Source organism: Sus scrofa, chromosome 13 (genome assembly GCF_054392235.1).
Source record: "Sus scrofa isolate SSC_HxYL_T2T_F1_AM1 chromosome 13, Sscrofa_HxYL_maternal_Yorkshire_Landrace_v2.0, whole genome shotgun sequence".
Taxonomy (NCBI): Eukaryota; Metazoa; Chordata; class Mammalia; order Artiodactyla; family Suidae; genus Sus; species Sus scrofa.
In genome coordinates, this window is record NC_139395.1 from 211,561,089 (window position 1) to 211,586,458 (window position 25,370).

The window sequence follows — 25,370 nt, forward strand, 5'->3', positions numbered from 1 at the left end:
ATTGAAAAAAAATTTTTTAAATAACGTTAACATGGGTATGTAGCCCTGAAGAATAGAGAATATCATTTTGCTTTTTTTTAGGGGAGGTGGGGAGGGCACTTTTCCTTCGGCATATGGAGCTTCCCAGGCTAGGGGTCAAATTGGCGCTACAGCTGCTGGCTGATACCACAGTCACAGTACCACCAGATCTGAGCCTTGTCTTCCACCTACACCGCAGCTCATAGCAACAGTGGATCCTTAACCCACTGAGTGAGGTCAGGGATCAAACCCTCGTCCTTATGGATACTAGTTAGATTTGTCACTGCTGAGCCACAACAGGAACTCCTGAATGTTTTAAATTTTATATAACTGCTGTCACACTGTATTGTTTTGTAACTTGCTTTATGGCTCCACAATGAGATTCACTAATATGTCATTCACTTTTTCAGTGCTGTATACTATTCTACCGTATAGTCATGTCACTCCATTCCCCCCTTGATGGTTAGTTTATTTCTAGTTTTCACTGTTACAAACAATGCATGTCTTGGTTCATGTGTCCTAGAATTCTCTCCAAATCAAAAAAATTTTTCTTTTCCTGATTTTTAGGGATGCATGTGTAGCATATGGAAGTTCCCGGACTAGGGGTTGAAATGGAGCTGCTGGCCTACACCACAGCTCACGCAATGCCAGATCCTTTAACCCACTGAATGGGGCCAGGGATCGAACCTGCATCCTCATGGATACCAGTTGGGCTCGTTACTGCTGAGCCACAACAGGAACTTCCAAATCAAATTTCTTGTGATAGAATATATGAACTTTTACTGGACATTGTTAAATTGCTCTTTAGAACTGATGTGCTAATTTGCCCTCTTACCAACAGTGCATGAATTTCCATTTTTCCACATGCTTGCTAATCTTGATGTTGTCAGACCTATTTTTCTAACAGTAATAAATTGATGTTTTGATTTATGCATCATTGTTTTGTGAGTTTGGTTTTCCTGTGTTAATCACTTATGCTGTAGTCTGTGGACATGCAGGGCTCAGGCTCTGGATACAGATCATGTGGAGAGGCTGACAGGGAGAAATAATTGCAAACCACATATCCAACAAAGGTGAAGTATCTAGAATATTATATAAAGAACCCTCAAAAACACATCAGTTAAAAAAAAAAGACAATATTTAGAAAATGGGCAAAGGACACAAATATATATTTCAGTAACGAAGACATTAGATGACAAATCAGCACATTAAAATATGTTCACCATCACTAGGAAGCACAAATTAAAGTCACAATGAAATATTCACTACTAAACTGGCTAAAATATAGTGACAAGAGGAATTCCCTGGTGGCTCAGTGAGTTAAGGATCTGGCATTGTCACTGCTGTAGCATGGGTTCAATTCTTGGCCTCAGGACTTCTGCATCTGTGGGCACAGCCAAAAAAATAATTTTTTTTTTTTTTTTTAAAGTAACAACAGCAAATGCAGGCAAGGATGCAGAGGAACTGGATCACTCATAAATTGCTGATGGGAATGTAAAACTGTCATTCTAAAATAGAGTTTGGCAGTTTAAAAAAAAATATCCAAGCATGCAACTACCCTGTGACCCACTTGTCCTCCTGGGCATTTATCCCCAAGAAACGAGAATTTCTGTTCACATAGAAACCTGAGATGAGGGAGTTCCCACAGTGGCTCAGTGGAAATGAATCCAACTAGTAGCCATGAGGTTGTGGGTTTGATCTCTGGTGTGGCCGTGAGCTGTGGTGATGTAGGTCGCAGATGCAGTTTGGATCCTGCTTTGCTGTGGCTGTGGTGTAGGCCGGCAGCTACAGCTCTGATTCGACTCCTAGCCTGGGAACCTCCATGTGCTGTGGGAGTGGCCCTAAAAAGCAAAAAAAAAAAAAAAAAACAAAAACAAAAAACCAAACAGACCTGAGATGAATGTTCATAGCAGCTTCATTTACAATAGCCCTAAATTGGGAACAACCCAGATGTCCTCCAATAATGGGTAAATGGTTAAGCCAGTTGTGGTCTGTCTATACTGTAGAATACTATGTAGCAATAAGAAGAAACAAACTATACATGCAATCTAGATGAATCTCCCCAGAATTATGCCAAGCTTAAAAAAGTCAATGCCAAAAGGTTGCATAATATATGATTCCATTTATGTAACATTCTTGAAGTGGCAAAATTAGAGAAATGGGGACTAGTGGTTGCCAGAAGTTAAGGACACAGGAGAGGGGCATGAGATGGCAGGGAAGAGAGAAAAGGGCAACATGAAGATCCTTGGTGATGGGAACATGCTGCATCAGTATCAGTGTCCTATCTGCAGCCTTACTATAGTTTTGCAAAATGTTACCACTGAAGAAAATAGGAAAGGGTACATGGATCTCTCTCTAGTATTTCTTACCACAAATCTACAATTATCTTTAAATAAAAAGTTTTTTTTACAAAGCCTATGATTTCACTGCATACAATCTACAATTATCTTTAAATAAAAAGTTTTTTACAAAGCCTGTTATCCTTATCTGTGACTTCTTAATCTGAGGTTAACGACTAAAACTGAACTATTGAATAATCAAGGTTATGGTTTTGAATAGCAATCTGAAAAAAAAAAAAAGGCAATACTCACAGGAACTACTGATCTCTTACTTTGGGTCTTTTAAGGTAGTCTCTTCTTTTTTTTCTTTTTTTTGGGGGGTGGGGAGGGCAAGTTGTGCTTGCAATGTACAATAATTCCCTGGCTAGGGATCAGACCCAAGCCATAGCAGACAATACCAACTCCCTAACCACGAGGCCACCAGGGAACTCTGGTAGTCTCTCCTTTAGTCTGGCTATTCATGTGCCTGTTTCCCCTCTGCTCCTGCTATTTCTCTTGCTGGGGGTAGAAAACCATTATTCGCGCCTCATGTGTTCTTTTCAAGCCAGCGAAATTTGGAATGAGGCCCCCACTCACAGACTAAGTGCAAGGCTTCTTAATGATGGTGAGTAATCTCAGAATAGCTTTCTTCTTACTTTTATCCCACGTATTCTGTAGAGAAGTGAAATAGATGAAGATAAGATCTTGAATTAATATACTTGATTTGATAGTAAGCGTTAATCCCCAAATGTCAACTTAAATGGCTGAGAAAAATTCCTTCCTTTTGAGCAAAGTAGTCAACGTAATGACAGGTATATTTATTTCGTACGAGAGCACATTTCACAGGATATATACAGTGTTTATATACCACTGACTTTCATACTGTACTTCTATAAAGTATATAGTTATAAATATTGTATGCCACATAAGCAATAAAATTCTTACATATAAACAGCAATCTAGAGAACAAAGAATTCACAAAGAGATCCTTAGTGTCTAATTTCTCCTCTGCTTTTAACAGAACTGGCAAATATTTTAATAACACATAGAATAATGGCTAGTTATCGGCAGCATACCTTTACGCCTTTCATAACTTTGTGCACTTTTTCAGCAACTTGCCCCAGAGAATTTCCTGATAAAGGCTGAGCTGCTGCATGATATGTTTATTTTAGACAGTAGCTGATATTCAATAGGAAACATTGCTCATGGAATTGCAATCTGCACTAGTGAACTTTATAATGAAGTATTTTGCTAATGGAAAGCAAATGCCTTATACACAAATCACATAGATGTTAAAACCACAGTTTCAACAAGTTAATTCACATTTTGAAGCACACTGCTTATAGTAATACTGCTGTTTAAAATATACTACTGCTGAAATGATTAGAACCCCCAAAAAGCACACTATAAAACTCACAAGAGTTATTTCTAACAGCAAATCCTGGCTGTTAATAGAGAGAGGATTACTTATATAAATATAGTATTCTGGTAACATTTGAGCATTTAGAAAAGTGCTTTTTTTCCTAATAGATTTGCTTGATGTGGTTAAGTACGATGCAGTTTTGCTGTGCTTTTTACATTTTACATCTTCTTGGCCATGAACTCAATTTTCTGATATTCCCCAATGCACATCTTTCAAGGTTAAATGTGGACGATGGAAGGTAGGTGGACACACACAAGTCTATGTATAAAAAACATAAGTCTTGATGGGTAAAGGTGATTTCAACCTACACTGACAACAAAAGAACCACTGCTCAAGGAGTTTTCTGATTGGGATGATTTAATGATATCAAAAGTCTCCATTCTGTATAAATTCTGTGTACGTCTTCACAAAATTAATCAAAGCAGGATCAGCTGCATGTTGGCAGTGCAGGAGACGATTCCACAGCTAGTTGGGGGGGGTAACCTCTGAAAACCTAAAGCAGCATCACAGACATGTCATAGCCTCGGGAGAGGGGAGAGAGAACACGCACTGGGTAGATTCCAATTCAGGGCACCCAGAGGATGGGGTTCCTGAGTGGGAAGCAGCGAATCCAAAAGTGTGGGACGGCCGGCCGTGGGCAGACATGTTAATGTACATTTAGCTCTAATGGTTCTCACCGAGCTGGGTGGCCTGTGCCTTCCTGAGACCTAAGGCCAGCTTGCCTATTTTTTTTGGCTATGCCCATGGCATGTAGAAGTTCGCAGGCCAGGGATCGAACCTGAACCTCAGCAGTGACCTGTGCCACAACAGTGACAATGCTCGGTCTTTAACAGCTAGGCTACCAGGGAACTCCCAGCAGGCTTTTTTGAAAGAGCTGGAGTGTCTGTCCACATGACACTGATCGCACAATCTGCAGCGTCCAGCTGCTGCAAGAAGCTCGTCCCACAGAAAAGCATGCAGAGGCGCTGGAGTGGGAAGTGACAAGGGTGTGTGTTGGAGGGGCGGGTGTGGAATGGTGGCAAAATCCGGTTCTGTATTGGGATCATTCTAGTTTTGGAAAGAAAAGTAAGAAGATGTCCAAATTTCATTTTTAGCCATCCTTTTGATAATGAAATACTGAAAAAAGAACTCTGATAGAACTTCTAAATAAAAACTTGGTCTGACTTATACCCTATAATTTAAATTATGGATTTTACCAATATGTAAGTGTGTGTATTTGTATATGTGTGTGTGTGTGTGTGGATATACACTTAAAAAAAGGTCTTTTTAAATTCTGTTCCAGTATAACTTTGACAGCTCTTTGGTAAATACTTATAAACACCAATTGTTGACAAGTACGAAAGGGCTGGCAGTCATGTCAGCTAGAAGCTGTTTGGGCTTTTTGAGATTCTTTAAAGGAGACTAACAAAGAGTTTCTGAATAAGGACTATTTTCTAAAGTAGTTTCGAGCACTTTTTATGGCTTCTAATCTCTCTTATCCAAACAGAAACACGCCGAACTTCCAGTCAATAACGAGAAGGATTTTTCCTTATTTCCAATATACACATAGTCCAACTCTGTACACATTAAATAGTGGTATTTCAATGACAACAGCAGTGCACTTTACAAGGACTTATTGCACATAATGAAGAACGAATGCCCCATTCATTTGGCTCTACTCGGCCGAAACATTATCTTTCTGTCAAATCTAGCTCGGGTGATGCCTTAGACGCCAAGGCCGTGAAAGGCTGTGCTGGAGCGGGGGCGCCGGGTGGGTGCAGGGGGACGGGCGGAGGAGGAGGTCTTCTCGTGGGCAACACACAGAAAGCAACATCGGTACCTGGAGTCCAGTCATCACCGAAGCTCACCTTGGAGCCAGAGGACGAACTCGGCTGATGACCCCGCGAGTCTGGACCAGTGGGCCTTGACCTCCCTGCCACACCAAAGTCCTCTTCTTCCTCGAAGGTCACCCAGCCTCTGGGGTTGCTGACTTTGACTGCGGGCGGGCCCTTCGGGTCAAAACTGTCCTTAAAGCCCTCCAGCGACGATGCAGGCTTGATCTCACCAAGAGGCTTCAGAGAAGGGAAAGGACTCTGAGCAACAGGCTGTTCTTGGGAGAACCATGAAGTTGCCTCTGATTCTTGAGACCCAGCTCTAAAGGGGTTTCCGGGAGCGGCAGTCCTGTCGGTGAAAGGGTTTGTGCCGCTCGAGCTCGTGACGAATGGGTTTGGCGAACAGCGTGTGTTTTCCTGGGATTTACTCCGGGCTGGAATTGGAGGCATTGTCGGCATGCAGCTTGCAGAACTCAAAGTATTCGTGTTGCCTGGGGTTGCGCAAGGCAACGGAATCAACCCCTCTGGGTCTGGGGTTTGAACAGGGAACTGATCCTTTAATACAGTAAGCAGATTCAACGACAGGTCTTCAAACGGGTCACTCTTTAATGGCGAGTCCAGTCTGACGGCGGAGACTCCGTTTGTTTTTACCTGGAAAAGAGAGCACTGAATAATCAGAAAAAAACCAAAAAGTATTCTATTTACTTTGAATACCCCCTATGCTTCCTGTCTCAATTACTTTTCATGGAGGGGGGCACGCATACAAATTTAGAAAAAAAAAAAAAGCTTTGTATATTGAGTCTGTTACTCTGGTGGTTTAAGTAAGATACAACAGCTGAAATTGTATTTTTAAAAAACACCCGGCTCAGTAAGTCCTTGTAATGAGTAGAGCTTATTTCATCCATGCAAGTATGGATATGGTGGCGTGGAGAACTGTACAGAGTTAGCAAATGGGTTTTGCTCAGCCCCGTTCTATCAGACGTTCACACGAACTGAAGACACCCAATACCCAGGAGCTCCTGCTGTGGCTCAACAGGATCAGTGGCGTCTTAGGAGCACTGGGATGCAGGTTCAGTGCCCAGCCTGGCACAGTGCGTTAAGGACCCAGTGTTGCTGCAGCTGCGGTGGAGGTTGCAACTGCAGCTCGGATCTGACCCCTGGCCTGGGAACTCCACATGCTGAGGCATGGCCAAAAAAAAAAAAAAAAGAAACCCATATTCAGAACTTACGCTGAATCTCTAGAAATTAACTTCCAACACCCATCTATGATGATGATGTGGCATCTCTGTTCATTTAAATATATTTTCATTTAGAGTTACTATGACTTTGGAAATTCAACTTTATGGATGAAAGTTAGTTTTGTTACCATAATTGCATTCATAAGCTGAAGACCATGCATCTTTTCCTTTTCTACTTGGAAAAATAAATTTTCAAAGCATTCTTTGCCTTTTAATGTAAAGTTCTTCTTTACAGAATCACCTCTGTGAATAATGTGACAATATTCCTCCATGGACCTTCCCTCATCGAAACATGCTCCCAAACAGAATTTGTTGACCACTAAATGCAGCGATTGTTTACAACTTGGGTGTGTGTGTGTGTGTGTGTGTGTGTGGTGTGGGCAGGGTGTGTGGGGGGGAATCCCATTTTCTATTTCGTCTATCAATTCTTAAACCAACATGAAGCTGTGCGCAGAGGGTACCCAGTTCTTTCCATGTGACAGAGTTGGCTGTGAACTGTTACTGGTAAGAGGAGGGATCAAAATTACTTCACTCTGTGCCTCTTTCACAAGGAAGCCGGCTGAAGCGGAGCACGGCTGTGGGACTGAGAAAAGCCAACTGTTCTTATGGGAAACAGAACTGTGATCTTGACCTCAATGAGACAATTAGCTCATCAGGTACTTCATTTTAATTAAAAAAAAAAACACACCTCTGCATAATTATTAAAAGTAGATGGGTGACTTGGATACCTCTGCCAAATTAAGAGGAAGAAAATAAACCTTGGATAAGGACAGGGGAAGGAGAATTTTAGCTCAAGACTTACGAGGTAAAAAAATGGAGCACTATCCAAAATGCACTTAGGTAGTTGTTAAAGCAAATAACTAAATGGAGTTCCCACTGTGGTACAGTGGGTTAAGGATCTGGCGTTGCCACAGCTGTTGCTTGCATTTGATCCCTAGCCCAGGAACTTCCTTATGTTATGGGCACAGTCAAAAAAAAAAAAAAAAAAAAAAAAAAAGCAAATAGCTAAACATTCATGAGATACGCTGGAAAAGAGAGCAGCAGTCCCAATGAAACAAATACAATTGCATCTTGAAGCAGTAACTTGGTGCTTAGGAATAGGGAAGGCTGTTCATTTGCCAAAGGAACTGGTGTAGATAACCTCCTAAGTGAATCGCCCTCTGTCTGGTATCTGTTTTCAGAGTGATCTAAAACATACTTCATAATTGAGGAAACAAATATGTTTTTCTTCAAACTTAATATGAACAATAAATTTGTACAAAATTGAAGAATAAACACGTCACAGACTCTGAATTACATTCTAAGTGTACGGAAGGGAAGCAGACCCATATGAGGAAAGGTACTTAAGACAAATGTGTTAATGGACATTATAACATTGTAATTAACTCTATATTACCAATAATGTCTGGATTATTTATGATTCACATACCAAAAGCGAAGGACTCGATTGGGTCTGGGACCCAGTTTTCCCGTGGTAGAAAGAAGAGTTCACAACACAGACATTATAGGTGAGAAGTTTATGTTCCGCACAGCTTAGAAGAGTAGGCTCTTGCCAAATAAATGTTACACATTGAAATAGCTTTATTTTCATATACTAAACTTTTTTCTTTCAAAATAATTTCAAGGTAATTTGCTAGAAACAAGATCATTTTGCCCAATCAGACTTGAAATTAGAATGAGAGCCACACCATCCTTCATGACATTAGAACTAACTCATAAAGCAGGATTTGTGATGATGATATTAATGACGATGGTATTTTTACAGAGAAGGGTGTTGGAAGGCCTCTTATAATCTTGTTACAATGTTAACTTGTATCTTTGTAAATCATCAATTCTGCCTTAGCAAAAAGAGTCTTGCTACTAAAATTATTTTTTTAAAATTTCCCCAAAGACATCTAAGAATAAAAGTTAAATCTGTATTTATTTAATTGTGCCATTGTTAAAAACAAGAACCAATTTGATTTCGCCAGACTTTTGTATGCCTAAAGCTTACCTTCTTGAAGTGACATTTTTTAGTTTTGTTAATTTTTGTAAGAAACAAAGCCAAAAAAAAAAAAAAAAAAGGGAAAGCATTAGCAAGAACAACTAAAACGGTTCCTAAAAATTCAAAGTACTAAGAAAAACAGCAGTCTCTACTATGGTATGATAACAGAATTTATTAATGTGGACACGTGGTTTTAAAATGAGTGAAACTTTAGATGTATGAAGCAAAAGATTCATACATCTAATGTGCTAAGACAGATGAGAAGCACATACAAGATTGAGAAATTATCCAATACCTGTTACCCTGATGGTTGCTCCTGCTTTGAGAAAGGGAACACAGACATCAAAGGAAAGAGTTAGGAGGATAATCTGAGACCAACCGGCAACCCTAACAATTCAATCTTCAATATATTATATTACATTTAGTTCTACATTACACACAAAATCCAAAAGCAGTGGTATTTACGGGTCACAGCATAAGATCAAGAGATAATTCCAACTTCTTCTGTCATTTCCAATGAACAATACATGGGTAAATTAGAGCTCAAACTTTAGTTTTCTCTGAGGCTGATTACTAACTGGTTCAAAGCGGTCGTCCCCAAAACAATATGCTAAATAGGTTTTTGGCGCTCTAAACTATTTTAAGCAGACTGTTTTGGATGAAATGTTTGTGTCCCCCCAGAACTGCTGTGTTGAAGCCCTAACCCCCAATGTGATGGCATTTGGAGATGTGGCCTTTGGGAGGTAACTGGGGTTAGATGAGGTGAGGCCCTCATGATGGGATTAGCAGCCTCAGGAGGAGACAGGCCAGCGGCTTGCTCTCTTGCTCTTTTTCTTCTCGTGCAAGCACCAAGGACAGGCCATGTGAACACGCAGCAGAAGGGCAGCTGTCTGCAAGCCAGGAAAAGAGCTGTCACCAGAACCCAACTACCTTGGCATCCTGATCTTGGACGTCCAGCCTCCAGAGCTATGAGAGAACAAATTTCTACTGTTTGAGCCACTCAGTTTATGGTATTTTGTTCTGAAGGCCCAAGAAGAGTAGGACATGGCCTTAAGGTAGCCTATGGCTTTATCATCATTAAAGAAAATAGCATCACTTTGCAAAAAGGTGAAAATTAGTTTTTTTAACAAATGTTCAGGATCCGGGCTTAGTCTACATTACTCAAATTTTTTGAAGGGTGATACTATCATTAATTCACTTTATTAGTTGGAAGGTAAAACAAAGCAAAAAACTGGATCCTTTTTTCGTTGTTTAAAAATGAAATCATAATCTTTCTGTAACAGTGCTTTTAAAAGTTACAGTAGTCTCAAGAAACAGTTTGAGCACATCTTCCCTAATATTTAAAGCTTACCTTATTTAAAAATACCGAAACTGACTTTGACAACTGAAGAGAGACACCGTTCTAAGATACATTAAGTATCGTTAAGAGTTTCTTGCCTACGAAACATGAGACCCCTGAATTTAATACTTTCTTGGTGATCTTAGGGTTACAGGTATCAGCAGCTTTGAAACTACTTAGGAAGTAGGAATGGGTTTATGCTAAGATGCAGAGAGATGGTATTAAGCAGACCCAGAATGCTGAGCTTTTCTACTGGTCTCTTCCCTAATTGTCAGCTAATAATCACATCAATCCTACAGCCATGATGCGATTCCAGATTCCATTTACCCCCTACTGGATTCCTGACTTCTGGTTTTTAGCTGATGATCAGATAACTAAGATGATGGAAGTCAGGTCAGTGAGGCATTTTTACACTTTGTAAAGGATACATAACATGTTATGGAACCTTTTGAATTAAGAGAATCTTTTCTAGACAGAATATAGAGTGAAAGAACATTTAAATAGTAATAAAAAGTAAGGCTGGGTCATGTGTGGTTTTATGTTTTAAATGCCTTGTAAATTTTTGGCAGAATTAGTAAAGACTTATCAAAATTACTAAGCATTCAATTATAAGATTATTTCATGTTACCAGAATATCAAAGGTCGTGTATTTCATCCTTTTCGACTTACGGCTACCACAGAAAGTTTTTAAAATTTTAAATGTTTATAATTTTTTGAACGGGCATGATTCTTATGGTTCAAAATTCAAAAAGTACAAAAATGCTTCCCCTTCCTTCTGGCCCCTCAGTGCTATAAGCTTCCAGGAGGAAACTAACCATTTTTGCGATCTTTCACAAAGAGAGTCTACACACAAACAAGACCTCCGCCCCCGCAAAAAAAGAAGTGTGTGTGTGTATAAAATGGGCAGAGGAATTCTGACATCAATGACTGAGGCAGGAGTTCCCGACGTGGCGCAGTGGAAACAAATCCGACCAGGAACCATGAGGTTGTGAGTTCGATCCCTGGCCTTGCTCAGTGGGTTAAGGATCCGGCATTGCCGTGAGCTGTGATGTAGGTTGCAGAGGTGGCTTGGATCCAGCATTGCTGTGGCTATGGTGTAGGCTGGCAGCTATAGCTCTGATTTGACCCCTTGCCTTGGAACCTCTATATGCCGGGGGTGCAGCCCAAAAAAGACTGAAGCAAAGAACAGATCTAAAACATACATCTTTCATAGTTTTGATGGACAGAATACAAGAGTCAAAAGAGTCAAGAACATAATCTGCTAAGCCAGCCACAAAGCACATGCTTGCTGTCTATCGCCAAATCACCAGGTCCATTCCTATGAAAATCAGAAATCCAGACACAGGACAAGGACCTAAGAAAGTCAGACATGGCAGTCACTGGAACAGTCATCCTGTAAGACTTGTGTGTCACAAGAGGACTTTTTACTGAAAACTGCAATCCTACTTGACCGTTTGTGCTTTCAGGAGCTGTTCAGGAGTTCCTGCTGTGGCTCAGTGGTTAACAAATCCGACTAGGAACCATGAGGTTGGGGGTTCCATCCCTGGCCTCGCTCCGTGGGTTAAGGATCCAGCATTGCCGTGAGCTGTGGTGTAGGTCGCAGATGAGGCTCGGATCCCGCGTTGCTGCGACTCTGGCTAGGCCGGCGGCTACAGCTCCGATTAGACCCCTAGCCTGGGAACCTCCATATGCTGCGGGAGCGGCCCAAGAAATGGCAAAAAAAAGACAAAAAAAAAAAAAAAGTTGTGAAGCGTACCATATCTACTTTCAATACTTAAACATTTAGAAAGTTTTAGGAATTAGAATTCACTTTCACGATGAAATTCATGATCACTTTCTGTCCTAAAATAGTAATACTAGGCTCCAAGATGGCTACTTTGAAAGTTTTTTGCTCTCCAATTACATAAACAACAACAACAACAACAATAATAACACATCTCACAAGAAAATGAGGAGAGAAATTCATGCACTAAAAGTGGATTGGAAGAGAGAAAGTAATGAACATTCATTCCTTGAAGAATTTCTACAACTATTATACATCTTCAGCACCCTCAATTTTCTGAACTGAAAATTACAGAATACTCTTTGGTGTTAGTTAGCTTAACATTTTACACCAGAAACTAGCATAAAACTAGAACATTTACATTTACTAGAAGTGAGTACAAAAATCCAAATTAAATATACTTCAATAAAAAAACTAAAAAAAGTCTTAAATTTTTAAATGATGCTATTGCCACCAGAAGGCAAAATAAAAAGAATGCACTTCTTTCTTTCTCTCACTTTTGAAGTTTACGGCCGTCTAGTGATTGACAAGGTTGTGATCATTTCTGCTGTGGCACAAAGTGATTCAGTCACACACACGCACCTCATTCTTTTTCAGGTCCTTTTCCCATATAGATGATCAAAAACATGAAACGCTTCACAAATCTGTGTGTCATCCTGGCGCAGGGGCCATGCTCATCTTTTCTGCATCGTTCCGATTTTAGCCTACGCGCTGCCCAAGGGAGCCCTCGCATTGCTTTATTTCTTAAGCTAATGATTAAAATAAGTCTGTTCACAGACTCGACCAAAGGCTTCACACAGGCTTCAATAAAAAGAGAAAAACAGACCCAGCACAACAAAGGCCGACCAAACAAAACCGGCCACCGAGGCATCCGGATGACCCGCTTGCTGGCAGGGCTTACCTGCGGTTGGGCCGGGGGATCGGCCGGCAAGCTGTGTGACGACCTGCTCCGGGGGGGCGGCTGTGGCGGGGTTTCCAGGCTGGGCTGCGGGGCGGACGGAGGCAGGGGCGCTGCCACGGGGACAAGAGGCTCCTGCATCTTTTGAACGGCGGGGGGCAGGGAAGGCTGCACCGGAAGGGCAGCCTGAGGCTTCAGTGGTTCGGGAAGCAGGGCTGGCCCTAAAGAAGTCCGATTTCCAGATGTCAGGTCTTTTCTAGAAAACCTCGTGTTATCCTTGCTTGAGTGAAATGTGAAAGGATGCTAGTCCTTGCCCCGCCCCCGGCCCCAGCAGCCTCCGTTTTTGTGGGGTGAAGAGGGAAAGAAGGGTGTCCCTAGTTGAAGTTGTATAAAGGGCGAGACTGTGGGAGAAGAAAAAGAGAAGGGAAAGGGAAGAATACAGAAGGGGAACGGCGGCCGCTCCCGCGGCGCCCACCTTTCAGTGCTTCCGCAGGTTTGCTCTGGCTTTCAGGTGTCAGTCTCCCAGCGGACACCCGAGCGTGGCTCTGGGGGGCGCTGATCACTCCAGCACGGGGCGGAATCATCTGAAAAATGGGAAACGTAACCTCGGAGACATTGACTTACTTTTAACAGAGGGGACTTGGGTGACAGTATCTGTTCTGCATCTCTTTCTCAGTTTCTTGTCATTTGCATTGCTCTCTTTTTATAGCCAGAGTCCTAAGTTTTAAAAGTCTTCCTTTTTTCTTTTTTTGTCTTTTTAGGGCCACCCCCGTGGCATATGGACGTTCCCAGGCTAGGGGTCCAATATGAGCTGTAGCCTCAGGCTTACGCTGAGCCAGAGCCACAGCAACGCCAGATCTGAGCCGAGTCTTCAACCTTCACCGCAGCTGACCTCAACACCGGATCCTTAACCCACTGAGCCAGGCCAGGGATCGAGCCCGCAACCTCGTGGTTCCTAGTCGGATTCGTTAACCACTGAGCCAAGATGGGAACTCCAAAAGTCTTCTTTTTATTCTTCACTATTTACTCTGTGCCGGGTGCTGTGTAGACATTTCCATTTCATCTTATAAAGAGCCCCAGAGTAGGTAGGTATTATTTTATCATCTCCATTTTAAATGGAGATGAAGAAATGCATACAACTTTCTCAACACCACAGAGCCAGAAAATAAAGCCAGGAGCCAGACTCAGGTCTGACCAGCTGCTGGGCCTGAGCTCTTCTAAGCAGCTGCCTTAAGGGGAGACGGGGATGGTATTAAAAGTCATGGGCCGATGGAGAGAGACAGACACTGTGCAACTAAGAGGCTTCCAAAAACCACATTGAGGTGGTAGTTCTTGTTGTTTGTTTGCTTGAAAACACAGAGATAAAAACTCAATATGCTAAAATAAATATATCGCAGAGCTCCCATTGTGGCTCAGTGGTAACAAACCTAATATCCACTAGGACACAGGTTTGATCCCTGGCCTCGCTCAATGGGTTAAGGATCCAGTGTTGCTGTGCACTGTGGTGTAGGTCATAGGCTCAGCTCGGATCTGATATTGCTGTGGCTGTGGGGTAGGCCAGCAGCTGCAGCTCTGATTCGACCCCTAGCCTGGGAACTTCCATATGCCACAGGTGTGGCCCTAAAAAGACAAATAAAATAAAATAAAATATATTGGAAGATACACTTGCGAAAAATGTCTTTTCTATTTTCACAAGTTTGCTGATGTTGCTTTAAGCCCCCTGCCCCAATTTATTTTAAGCAAAAGTTACGAATGCCATCTCACAAAAGTGTGACTTTCCTCCCTTATTCTTACAGTATTAAAATAAAGAAAGTGCTTTGTGGGAAGTGGTAGAGTCAGTGGGTAGCAATTCTCCCTTTTTTGAAAAACAGGAGAGTGGGCAACGGCTATCCTAAGTATATTCCACCCACGTTTTTCTTTGGAGGATAATGTATATATAAAAGGGCCTTTAGCGTGGATGTTAAATAGAAAGCTACAAGAGAAAAAAACAAAATATTTCTATCTTAGAAATTTTATGAGAATTTCTTAGAAATCAGAAGTAGTTTCGTTAGCAGAAGTTTCTTAATTTCTAGTTACAGTAACAGTTCCCATGGTGCAGCTCAAGGCCTCTCAACAGTCCTTGGCTCTGCTAGACAAGCCCTGGTCACTAATACTGGCTTCTCCTTCCTTCCTTTATTTTTTTTTTAGGGCCACTCCCATGGCATGTAGAGGTTCCCAGGCTAGGGGTCAAATTGGAGCTGCAGCTGCCGGGCCTATGCCACAGCCACAGCAACACAGGATCTGAGCCTCATCTAAGAACTATGCCACAGCTTGCAGCAATGCTGGATTCTTAACCCACTGAGCAAGGTCAGGGAGAGAATAGTAGTAGCTGGTTCTTAACCCGCTGAACCACAATGGGAACTCCTGCTTTCTTTCTTTTTTTCCTTTTTCTTTAAATTACTCTTTCTATCTTGGAGAAACATTTCACTTGGGCAAATAATGGAATAATGCTGTGTAAAAGAGAACACTGATAAATATGCAGAAAACCATAGCTGCACAATGTAGGGAAAAGCCTTGCAATGCCATCTGCTCTCCTGCTTTTTAATACCTTTAAAATCATTTTGGTGTTTCTGAAATCAAATTTTAAATCCTCTGACTGAAGAATGACTTTACCTCATTAATAACTCAGAAAATATCAGAAAAAGTTGCCCCAATACACCATTTCTTCATACTCTAAGAGATTCAAAGATATTTATTTAGTGACCATAATTACTTAACTGTATCACTTTTATTCAAATAATGAAGTATGTTTATAGTTACTTTTGAAGAGGATGTTACAATACTGTTCCAGCTGAAAGAAAGGTGCCTTGGAGAGTATTAAGTGCAATTCCCCCACTTTACTTATTATTATTATTTTTTTTTCTTTTTAGGGCCATACCTGTGGCATATGGAAGTTCCCAGGCTAAGGGTCCAAATGGAGCTGCAGCTGCCGGCCTACACCACAGCCATAGCAACACCGGATCTGAGCTGCATCTGTGACCTATGCTGCAGCTCACGGAAACACTATATCCTTAACCCACTGAGCGAGGCCAGTGACTGAAGCCACATCCTCATGGATTCTAGTCGGGTTCTTAGCCCACTGAGCCACAAGGGGAACTCTGCAATTCTCCCACTTTAGAGCCGAGGAAACTGGGGCCTTGATGAGTCCCCTGATTTCTCCAAGATAACACAACTGATCAGAAGCAAACTGGGACTGGGAATTCCCATTGTGGCTCAGCAGTAATGGACCTGACTAGTATCCATGAGGATGCAGATTCGATCCCAAGCCTCGCTCAGTGAGTTAAGGATGTGGTGTTGCCATGAGCTGTGGTGTAGGTTGCAGACGTGGCTTGGAACTGGCAATAGCTGTGGCTGTGGCTGTGGTTGTGGCCGGCAGCTGTAGTTCTGATTCAACCCCTAGCCTGGGAACTTCCATATGCCGCAGGTGCGGCCCTAAACAGACAAAAAACAAACAAAAAAAGAAAGCAAACTGGGACCTAGAACTTAGACCTCCTGGCTCCCCATGAGGTGTTGCCTACCGGTCTGGCTGCACTGTATCCAGCAGGTCCTGGGCCCGAGAGTCCTGTCTGAGGTGAAGGCTGGCTGCGTCCTGGAATGAAGACATCGCACCATGTATGTTCGTTTTTCAGAGAAAGAAAGAAACAAGAAACCATGTACTTATGTTATATCCCAAGTGTCTATTCATGGTCCAGTTTTAAGGTTAAGTAGCTGAATTCAAGCGTTTTTACCTATATTATCTTTCCGTGTCGTTCCAGGGCTTTTGGGTGCTTTGAAGCAGGAAGGAAAAGAAATTAGTCATAAGTAAACAATCAAGCCATATTGCATAACATCAGCTGGCTGTTCTGCTTCATTATCAGCAGAAATGGGGGCCTGAGATGGGAACGAGAGAACGGGCTTTGGAGAATGAGGAAGGGTAGTAGCATTCCCACCAAGGGAAAAAGCAGAATATTTACAGTGACATTTACGGGATGGGCTCAGCCCTCAGCCTGATATATCATTAAGGTCACTCGTAAGGTGACTTTCCCGACAGAGTTCTCTCCTGCTGAAGACACACAGTCAGCTTGTGGGAATGTGGGAGTGGTTGGCCGCTTCCCAGAGTGCGGGGGACAAACCGCCCCGGAGCACACAGACAGAACGGCATTTTCTGAGTCACACTAGAGGTGCCTAATGGCAGTTTTAGGTCTTGGTGCTGCAGATGTCATCACGGATAAAGTAATCCTATGATGAGATCTTTCGGATTTCTATACCAAAGCCTATGATTACTGCGGAAGACAGGCACGTCTTATTACTAAGTACCTGCCTTCTGCAAGTCAATGTTAAACTATGGCTCTAACTCATGAGACAGGCCGTCAGAGGATGAAATGAAATAAACTACTTTGGGGGCCACAAGGAGTAGGGGACACTATTAATGGCAGCATCTCAGGTTTCATCTGTTTGAAAGGAAACTCAAGTGTAACCGTTATATGAAACCAGTCTTTCAATAACTATAATCTTAACAAATGGCTTCTCATTTTAACAGCTTTTTAACCAAACTTAGTTTGGCGTCATCGTGCATTAAAACATTTATGTTATCTGAAATCATCCAAAAAAATACATTATTCTTGGACCTGAATTGGTAAGGTTTCATATCATTATTAGTTTTTTTTTTGCTTTTTTGTTTTGTCTTTTTAGGGCCACACCCACAGCATGTGGGAATTCCCAGGCTAGGGGTCGAATTGGAGCTGCAGCTGCCAGCCTATGCCACAGCCACATGGGATCTGAGCCATATCTGCTACCTACACCATAGCTCATGGCAACGCCGGATCCTTAACCCACTGAGCAAGGCCAGGGATCGAACCCATATCCTCAAGGATAACTACTTGGGTTCGTTAGCCCTGAGCCACAATGGGAACTCCTCATTATTAGTTTTTTTTTTTTAAATTTCAAAATTAGTATGTTTCTAAACATTTTACTTATTATGAAAAGGATTCTGAAGGCATTCTTTTTAATATAACATGGTACAGTAATTTCCCATCCTACATATGTATGTTAAATATATACAAAACAGAGCACAAAACAACAGAAGAACTGCAGGGGAATTAAAGGGACATCCATTAGAAACTACACAACACAGAATGAAAAGAGGAAAAATACAAAGTTACAAGGTATACATAAGGAGGGGAAGGGGGAGTTTACAGTTGGACCAAGAGAAGATTGAGTTTGCCTTTAAACACTGGAGGTGCTGACATTTAGAAATAAAGCCAGGGATCCATTTCTATGATGCAAAGGTCTTGTTACCTTCCAGTTCTCGCCTAGCTACCCCAGGACTGGGAGGGCCTCCAATACCTTTTTAGAGAAAGAACAAAAGCTGTGTATTGTTCAGGGCCCACAGCACAGAATGAAAGGCAGGCACGCAAAACAATTTCCGAGTTAAACTTACTTTTGCAAAAAAAAAAAAAAAAAAAAGTCTTTCACTGCTTTAAATGTCTTCAAAGTTACCAATACAAACCAAGGTGATTTTGGATGCTTGCCCCAAACCTGAGTTTAGCCCTTTCCTCAGAGTAGAAGGGGGAGGGGGGCAGTTTGCTTTTCATATCTGACATTACTAAGCAGTAGGGAATTTTAAAATATGTATAATGAAAATCTTTGTCTCGTGACATCTCATTTTTATATTGAGTTAAATCATTATGAATGAAAGTGCCAACATTTGACAGTCTTAAAGTTCCAATTTCATTTTAAATTTCTATGAGACTGTATTAGTCTCTTAGAAGTTGGTTTTCGATGCATTATTTAAAAAAACCCTCTACTACAATTACTTTCTCTAAGCTTAATGATTTCAAGCAGCTATTGGCTTATAAGGTTAAAAAAAATATGCTGCAAACACTGCTTACAAAAGAATTGTAAAGAGAAGCAATTTAAAAAAATTAAATCAGATTTCTAAGTAAAGCACTGAGCCGCTACTACGCATAACTTTTTACAAGTTTATTTCAAAATGAATTTTTCTACAGATTGTTTTTATAATTAGAGAAGATAAACAGAATCTATTATGAAACTATAAATAAAAGCACAGGTTTGAAAAGGGAAAAATTAAAGGTTTTTTTAAGTCAATGGAAAACTTATCATCTGGTAGTATTTTTATTTCTTTTTAGGGCTGCCCCTGAGGCATATGGAAGTTCCCAGGCTAGGGGCTGAATCAGAGCTTCAGCTGAGGCCTACTCAACCCACTGAGGGAGGCCAGGGATTGAGGCCACATCCTCACAAACACTAATGTCAGGTTCTTAACCCACTGGGTCACAGAGGGAACTCCATCTGGCAGGGTTCTGTGGAAGCTGCAGTGCTGAAATAATTTTGCTCTTCATTATACAAAGTGATGAAAAGCTACACGTGGCAAAGTTAATCTGCAATAAAACGGGAGTGGGTCTGCAGTGTCATTAGACAGCTAGAGTAGAGAGACACCAGCTACACGTGTACGCTGAGCCTTAATGATATTAAAAGCAGATTTGTAAAAGCTCTTCTGTGGAACTGTGATAACCTGCTTCAGCCTTTCTTGAGAATTGGATTAAATAAACTTGTCAAATGTATACCTCCAACTGAGCTTTGTGAGCATTTGCATGTAAACCAAATAACCTACACTTGACGACAACACAGTGACCCACGTGTGAGTAAGAATTCCTTTATGAAAATATAGTAAGGAAAACTGTCCTTAGATTTTAAGAAATGACACATGAATTTTATGACAAGTTATGATAAAGCCATGCAAAATAAAAGATATCTTTCAGATAATTATTATAATTCTCAATTGCATTCCCAGGAAATTCTGTGCTACTAGCCAGGGAATGCACCAGTGCTCTAAAACAACCTAATATAATCAAATATTTGGGAAACATTCTCCATTCAGTGGGCCTGAATTGCTTTTGAAATTGGTACAATTTGGGGGAATTAAATCCAGTTACTGAAATGGCTCTATTTATTTAAAAAAAGTGTATCAGGCCTTGATGAGTAATTCAACTGGGATTATCTAGGAAGTAAAAGTATTTGTTAATCCTATTCACTAATAAAACCAAGCTCTAATCTTTTACTTAACAGGAATACAATGGGAGTTTGGAGCTATTTTTAACTTGGAATATAAATGTCATTCATTTTAACTTTTATCAGACAAACCCGGAATGTCTTTCAGTTACAGGGATCAACCCCCCAAAGACGAATGAACCAAGATCCAAATATTATAACAAACATAAATGATTACCTCCAAATTCTTTTCTAGCAGGTGCAGGACTCCTAGCCCCTTATAGTTCATAAGAGAATATGCAGCAGAAAGGAAATGACATTAAACAAAGAATTGAAATGTTAAAGATTTACTATAGCATTCATGACGTCAAATAGCACGTGGAAACTATTCCTACCGTGGTGCTATAGAAAAGCTATTACTTTATGCAGATTACTTCTCATAACACTATACTTACTTAAAAAGAACACTGAAGCGAATACACAACACTTTACGGTAAATAAGTACATGTGTGTTCGTCAGTTCTAATTATGCATTTTACAGAAATTACTGCAATGACACCAACAAAGCACAAACAAAACAGACGCTTCCTGCACACCTGCGAGAGGTCAGCTCTGAGAACAAGTTACAGGAGCCGAGCTGGGGAATATCTTTTTCCCCTGTGCTGTCACATGGGCTGCGTTCTTTAGCAAAAAGCTGAGGGAGGAGCACCGGTGATAGAAAAATGCTAACACCTAGAAGCTAGAGGTTGGAAAACATGCACAGCCTTTTAAAAGAGAGTGGAGGAGGCTTTTCAATCCAGCCAAAACAGAGATGAAATGGCCTGTTACCTGAGGGTGGAGGCGGCCTTTGCGGGGGAGCTGGACGCGCGGGAGGAGCAGCGGGAGGAGCAACCGGGCGGGGAGGAGGAGGCCGCTTGGGTTCTAAGGGCTGGCAAGAATCCTTCTGCTGCAGTTGTGTTGCTGGCGCAGCATCGCTAGGAGAACCTGCAAAAGGACCTTAGGGAAGAGGGTCAGGCTCCCGATGAGTACGAGCACAAGGTATTGTGCTTTCTTTATACGTATGATAATGGTCTCCATTTTGCTCATTTTCTCAATTTGTACTTCAGTGTAAGGATGCCCATTTTCAGAATCGATACTATCAGCAGTTCTGCTAGTAAGTTACCCTTCGGTACCAGGGAGGCAATAAGGCCAGTTCTCTGCGCTTCTTCAGGCCCCAGCAAAGCGGTGCCAAGTACTGTGTGAGTTACCTGCGCTCTGCTGGCCCTCAGAGAGAAGAAAAAGAAAAGGGGGGGAGTCTCTTCTTCTCTCCATACCTTAGTTTACCTTGCATTTATCGAATGAAGCCTTTTCTTGAAGTAGTGTGGGGGAGCTGGAGAAGTTTGTGAGATGGAAGACATTTTCGGAAGATCTGGGTCAGCGGGGAACAGTGACTTAACTATGTAATGTAACAACTTCCAGAGACAAAGCTGACTTTGGAGGAGTTGTGACTATCAAGGTGAATTCAAAAAATCTGTTCTAGGAGCTCCCGTCGTGGCTCAGTGATTAATGAATCCGACTAGGAAACATGAGGTTGCGGGTTCGATCCCTGGCCTTGCTCAGTGGGTTAACGATCCAGCATTGCTGTGAGCTGTGCTGTAGGCCGCAGACGTGGCTCGGATCCCACGTAGCTGTGGCTCTGGCATAGGCCTGCGGCTACAGCTCTGATTCAACCCCTAGCCTGGGAACCTCCATATGCCGCAGGTGTGGCCCTAGAAAAGGCAAAAAGACCAAAAAAAAAAAAAATCTGTTTTGTCTCTTTTGGCTTCATATTTTCACTTAGGTACTATACAGATATAGAGTTAAGCCCAAATAGTTATGGGTTCTCACTATAGTGATAGACAATCATCCATGATAAGGACAAAGCTGGCCACACAGAAAAAGAACTAAGAAAAATTCTCATCAGGGGACAGCAATGGGTTTCCTTTCCACTTAGGGCTTAACCGTCTACAAAGTATCCTCTTTTACATGCAAAGAAAACATGGCATACTTTAGCTTCTGGATATGAAAGCGAAATAGAAAAGACCCAAAGGCATCAGCGATTTACCCATCTAAGTCAAACGTATCAGCCAGGGAAAGTCATACACAACTTGAAATAAAATACACACTCTGTGAAGCTGGGTGCCCAGGCGTTCTCGACGGAGCTCGACTTGGTCTTACGGGAAGGGAAGGCACAGGACCCTCTGATATTGTAGGTGACTGGCAGGGACTGGTCCGGGGTGAGGAACTTGGGGATGTGCCGAGGCCAGAGCTTGAAGATGGCTGGAGATGCTGGGGAAGGATTTCCTCTACCTCGGCACTGTAGTCATCCACGTCGCCTGAGCAAATGCAAGGTCACCAAAGTTACCACCGCGACAACTTTCTCAAAAAAATGTTCTTTTCACCAATCTAGGCTTTAAGGGGTTAAGGATATAAAATAAACAACGCTAACAGTAGGACCCTGCAAGCATGTACAGATCAGGCATGCAGGCATATATAAAATTTTTACACACAAAACTGGAACTAGTGCACATGTTCTTAGAGAAAATGTCATTAACGACGGTCTGTTGTCTCAGGGCACCAGAAGGTGGTGACGAAGCTCTGGAGCGGGGCTGACGCCAGGGCTTTCAGTATCCCACGGAGGAGCTGTCCCAGGGCTGGCAGAGTCTCCTTCCAGATGTTTCTCCCATTCTACTGAACTGTCCTCTCCCCGGTGCCCTCAACTCAGGTCCCGCCCTTGTGGAGACAGGCTCTTCCACGGTTCCCCCAAAGTCTCCTCACTGCTCCGTCTGCTGTGCTCCCTCCACCTCACCTCTGCTTTCCTTAGGGTTGGAAAGGGGGGTCAGGGTGCCCCTTGCCACCCAACTCCAATTCTAGAACTTCCGTCTTCCAACCCTGAACAAAAAGGCCTATTTCTTTCAGGCTGTGTCATCAAAAATCTATGGAACACCTTCACCCCCACACCCCCCCCCATCTCCAACCTCCATCTTTCTGGTCATTTGACCCCACTCATCAAGGACTAAGGAGACAGCAAGTTGGCAGGTTGGGTCCTCCCATCTTTCTGGGTGATAATGAAGACCACGTGGACAACCCATCAACAGCCTAATGTTTTAATCCTGCAGCCAGTCTTCTCCACCCCAGACACATATGCCCCTTGGAACTGCAGCACCTCTGAAACAATAAACCCAACACACTTCTCTCTGATCACCACCTCCCAGCCTCTCAGCCTCGCCCTTGGTTACTCTTTCCTCTTCTGACTTCACCGGGATCCAGGCCTTCGATCCCTCTTCTCTTGGTGCCTATGGGATTTTTCCTCTTTGCATCTGTCTTCACACCCCCTGGTTTCTCGCCTTGGCTACTACATCTTACCCAATATTCTTCCATTGCACCTGTATCAATTCTGCTGTCTAGTTGCTCCATAACTGTACCTGGGCTGCTGGGTGCTGCTGCCAGAGAAAACCATGTGGGCCTGATGACTGCAGCCACATTAACTCTGTGGTTTGCAGCCTCATCTGGGCTCCCACGGCTGCCTGGCAATTGCACAATTCCCTGGCTGGCTCTTCCCTGAACCCCTTCTCAGGAGCTTTATCTTGAACCTTCTCAACTCTCCTGAAACTGTGGTTTGCCCTCCTCTTTAAACTGCACAGAGAAAAGGAAGTCTTTGTCTCTTCTAGGGCTGTTCCTGTGGCATACGAAAGATCCCGGGCTAGGGGTCTAACCAGAGTCGTAGCCGCTGGCCTACACCAGAGCCACAGCAATGCCAGATCTGAGCCGCATCTGCAACCTAGACCACAATTCACAGAAACCCTGGATCCTTAACCCACTGAGCAAGGCCAGGGATTGAACCCGCAACCTCATGGTTCCTAGTCGGATTTGTCAACCACTGAGCCACAACGGGAACTCCAAAGGAAGTCTTAAGATGGGAACCCTCTCTTTGATGACCTGCCCCCCTAGCTGGAGTCTAATCATGTGGTTGGCAGCCATGTATCTGTGGATGGAAAGAATGGGGTTCTCCCATCCTTCTCTCCAGTGACCCTGCTCTGCCACTCATTCTGACCCGCCCTCCCCCAGGCCCTCAGCCCGTTCCATCAGCACAAAGCATTCTCCAGCCTCCCCATTTCAAAGCAAGCAACACTCCTTGGAGCAACTGCCTCCTTCTCGCTTTCCCGGGCCATAGCCAAACTTCTACAGACACGCTCTGCACTTCTTCGCCTTCCGTCCACACCCCGATTTACCACCATCTGGCTTCATCACTCTGCTGAAATCACTTTCCTGAATGTCACCAACAGCCTCCTCCCTGATACTAAACTCAAAGGGCAAGATGCAGTGTTCACTTCTCCTCTCTCTGCAACACACGGCACCACGGACCACTCTCCCTCGTCAGCCTTTCTTTCCTTGATTTTTGAGCCGCTATATTCTCCTGGCTCTTGGACATTTCAGCTGTTTCTTCTCATTTTCCTTTCACAGGCAGCCTTCCATTTATCCTTAAAGTCTGTGTTTCTGTTTGATCCCAGGGCCAGTCCTCTTCCACCTCTGAGTAGTCCTCCCAGCCAAGCTAATAAAAATGCATGGCCTTAACTGGCGTCAGAGCTGCCTCGTGGGCCAGGGCTCTCTGCTGAGTGCCAGACCCACATCCGCAGAGCCTAATCTGGGCCTGATGGACCCTGTAGACACCTCGAACTCGTTGCCGTGAGCTGTGGCGTGGGTCGCAGACGCAGCTCGGATCTGGCATTGCTGTGGCTCTGGTGTAGGCTGGCAGCTGTAGCTCCGACTGGACCCCTAGCCTGGGAACCTCCATATGCCGCGGGTGCGGCCCTAAAAAAAAAAGACAAAAACAAAAAACTATTGGAAACGATAAGTAAATTAATAAGGTTATATGATATCAATTTACAAAAAAAAGAATCTGAAGACCGAGTGAGAATTCGATTAAAGAGCATAGAGGGGGTGAACCAGAAAGAAGGAAGGCCTAAGCATTGGGGGTGGGGGATCTACGCAGATGTTGCAAGCACGTTCGTGTGGGAGTAAGTGAAGAAGAGGGTGTAAGAGGAGTGGGTGTGGATGGAAAGTGCATTTGGTCTTCAGCATGTCGAGCCTACACCAGAGCCACAGCCACGCCAGATCTGAGCCGCACCTAGACCACAGTTCACAGAAACCCTGGATCCTTAACCCACTGAGCAAGGCCAGGGACTGAACCTGCAACCTTATGGTTCCTAGTTGGATTCATTTCTGCTGGGCCATGATGGGAACTCCAAGTCTTCAGATTCTGAATTTCAATTCCCCTGGGAAAATTTTACAACTTCCCAACTCGAGGTTAGGCAACTGTCCCATGAACTACTGCAGCATCATTTGCTAGTGCCTTGATGTCATGTGATACCTGCCTGCTTACTCGTATGTGACACCCACTGGACTGTGAGACTGGGGAGAGCAAGGATGACATCTGCACTTCCAGCACCTGGCACGTAAAAGGTGCCACGTAAACGTGTGGACCAAGTACCAATGAACAGAGATGTGAAAACA

At 42.9% G+C, this 25,370-nt stretch overlaps 1 protein-coding gene and 1 non-coding gene across 51 annotated transcripts in view; both read right to left on the reverse strand.

The window, feature by feature from the left end:
• Positions 1 to 3,133: 3,133 nt before the first annotated feature.
• SYNJ1 (synaptojanin 1) overlaps positions 3,134 to 25,370 on the reverse strand; it is a 102,274-nt gene continuing 80,037 nt past the window's right edge. For 8 of the 50 annotated variants that reach the window (XM_013982571.3, XM_021070921.2, XM_084991948.1 and 5 more), the window contains 6 exons: positions 21,983 to 22,192; positions 20,667 to 20,834; positions 16,370 to 16,440; positions 13,288 to 13,396; positions 12,816 to 13,033; positions 3,134 to 6,221 (listed from right to left, as the gene is read on the reverse strand). In XM_013982571.3, coding sequence (XP_013838025.3) covers positions 5,430 to 6,221; positions 12,816 to 13,033; positions 13,288 to 13,396; positions 16,370 to 16,440; positions 20,667 to 20,834; positions 21,983 to 22,192 — 1,568 coding nt within the window. In that variant the 3' untranslated portion in view covers positions 3,134 to 5,429. Of the gene's footprint in view, positions 6,222 to 9,087; positions 9,112 to 12,815; positions 13,034 to 13,287; positions 13,397 to 16,369; positions 16,441 to 16,579; positions 16,619 to 18,128; positions 18,177 to 20,076; positions 20,116 to 20,666; positions 20,835 to 21,982; positions 22,193 to 25,370 lie in introns of all 50 variants that reach the window. The other 42 variants (XM_021070933.2, XM_084991969.1, XM_084991965.1 and 39 more) reach the window with 8 other exon arrangements.
• On the reverse strand, positions 12,535 to 12,641 carry LOC146397873 (U6 spliceosomal RNA). Its single transcript, XR_014825450.1, has one exon. It is a non-coding gene; the product is annotated as a U6 spliceosomal RNA (small nuclear RNA).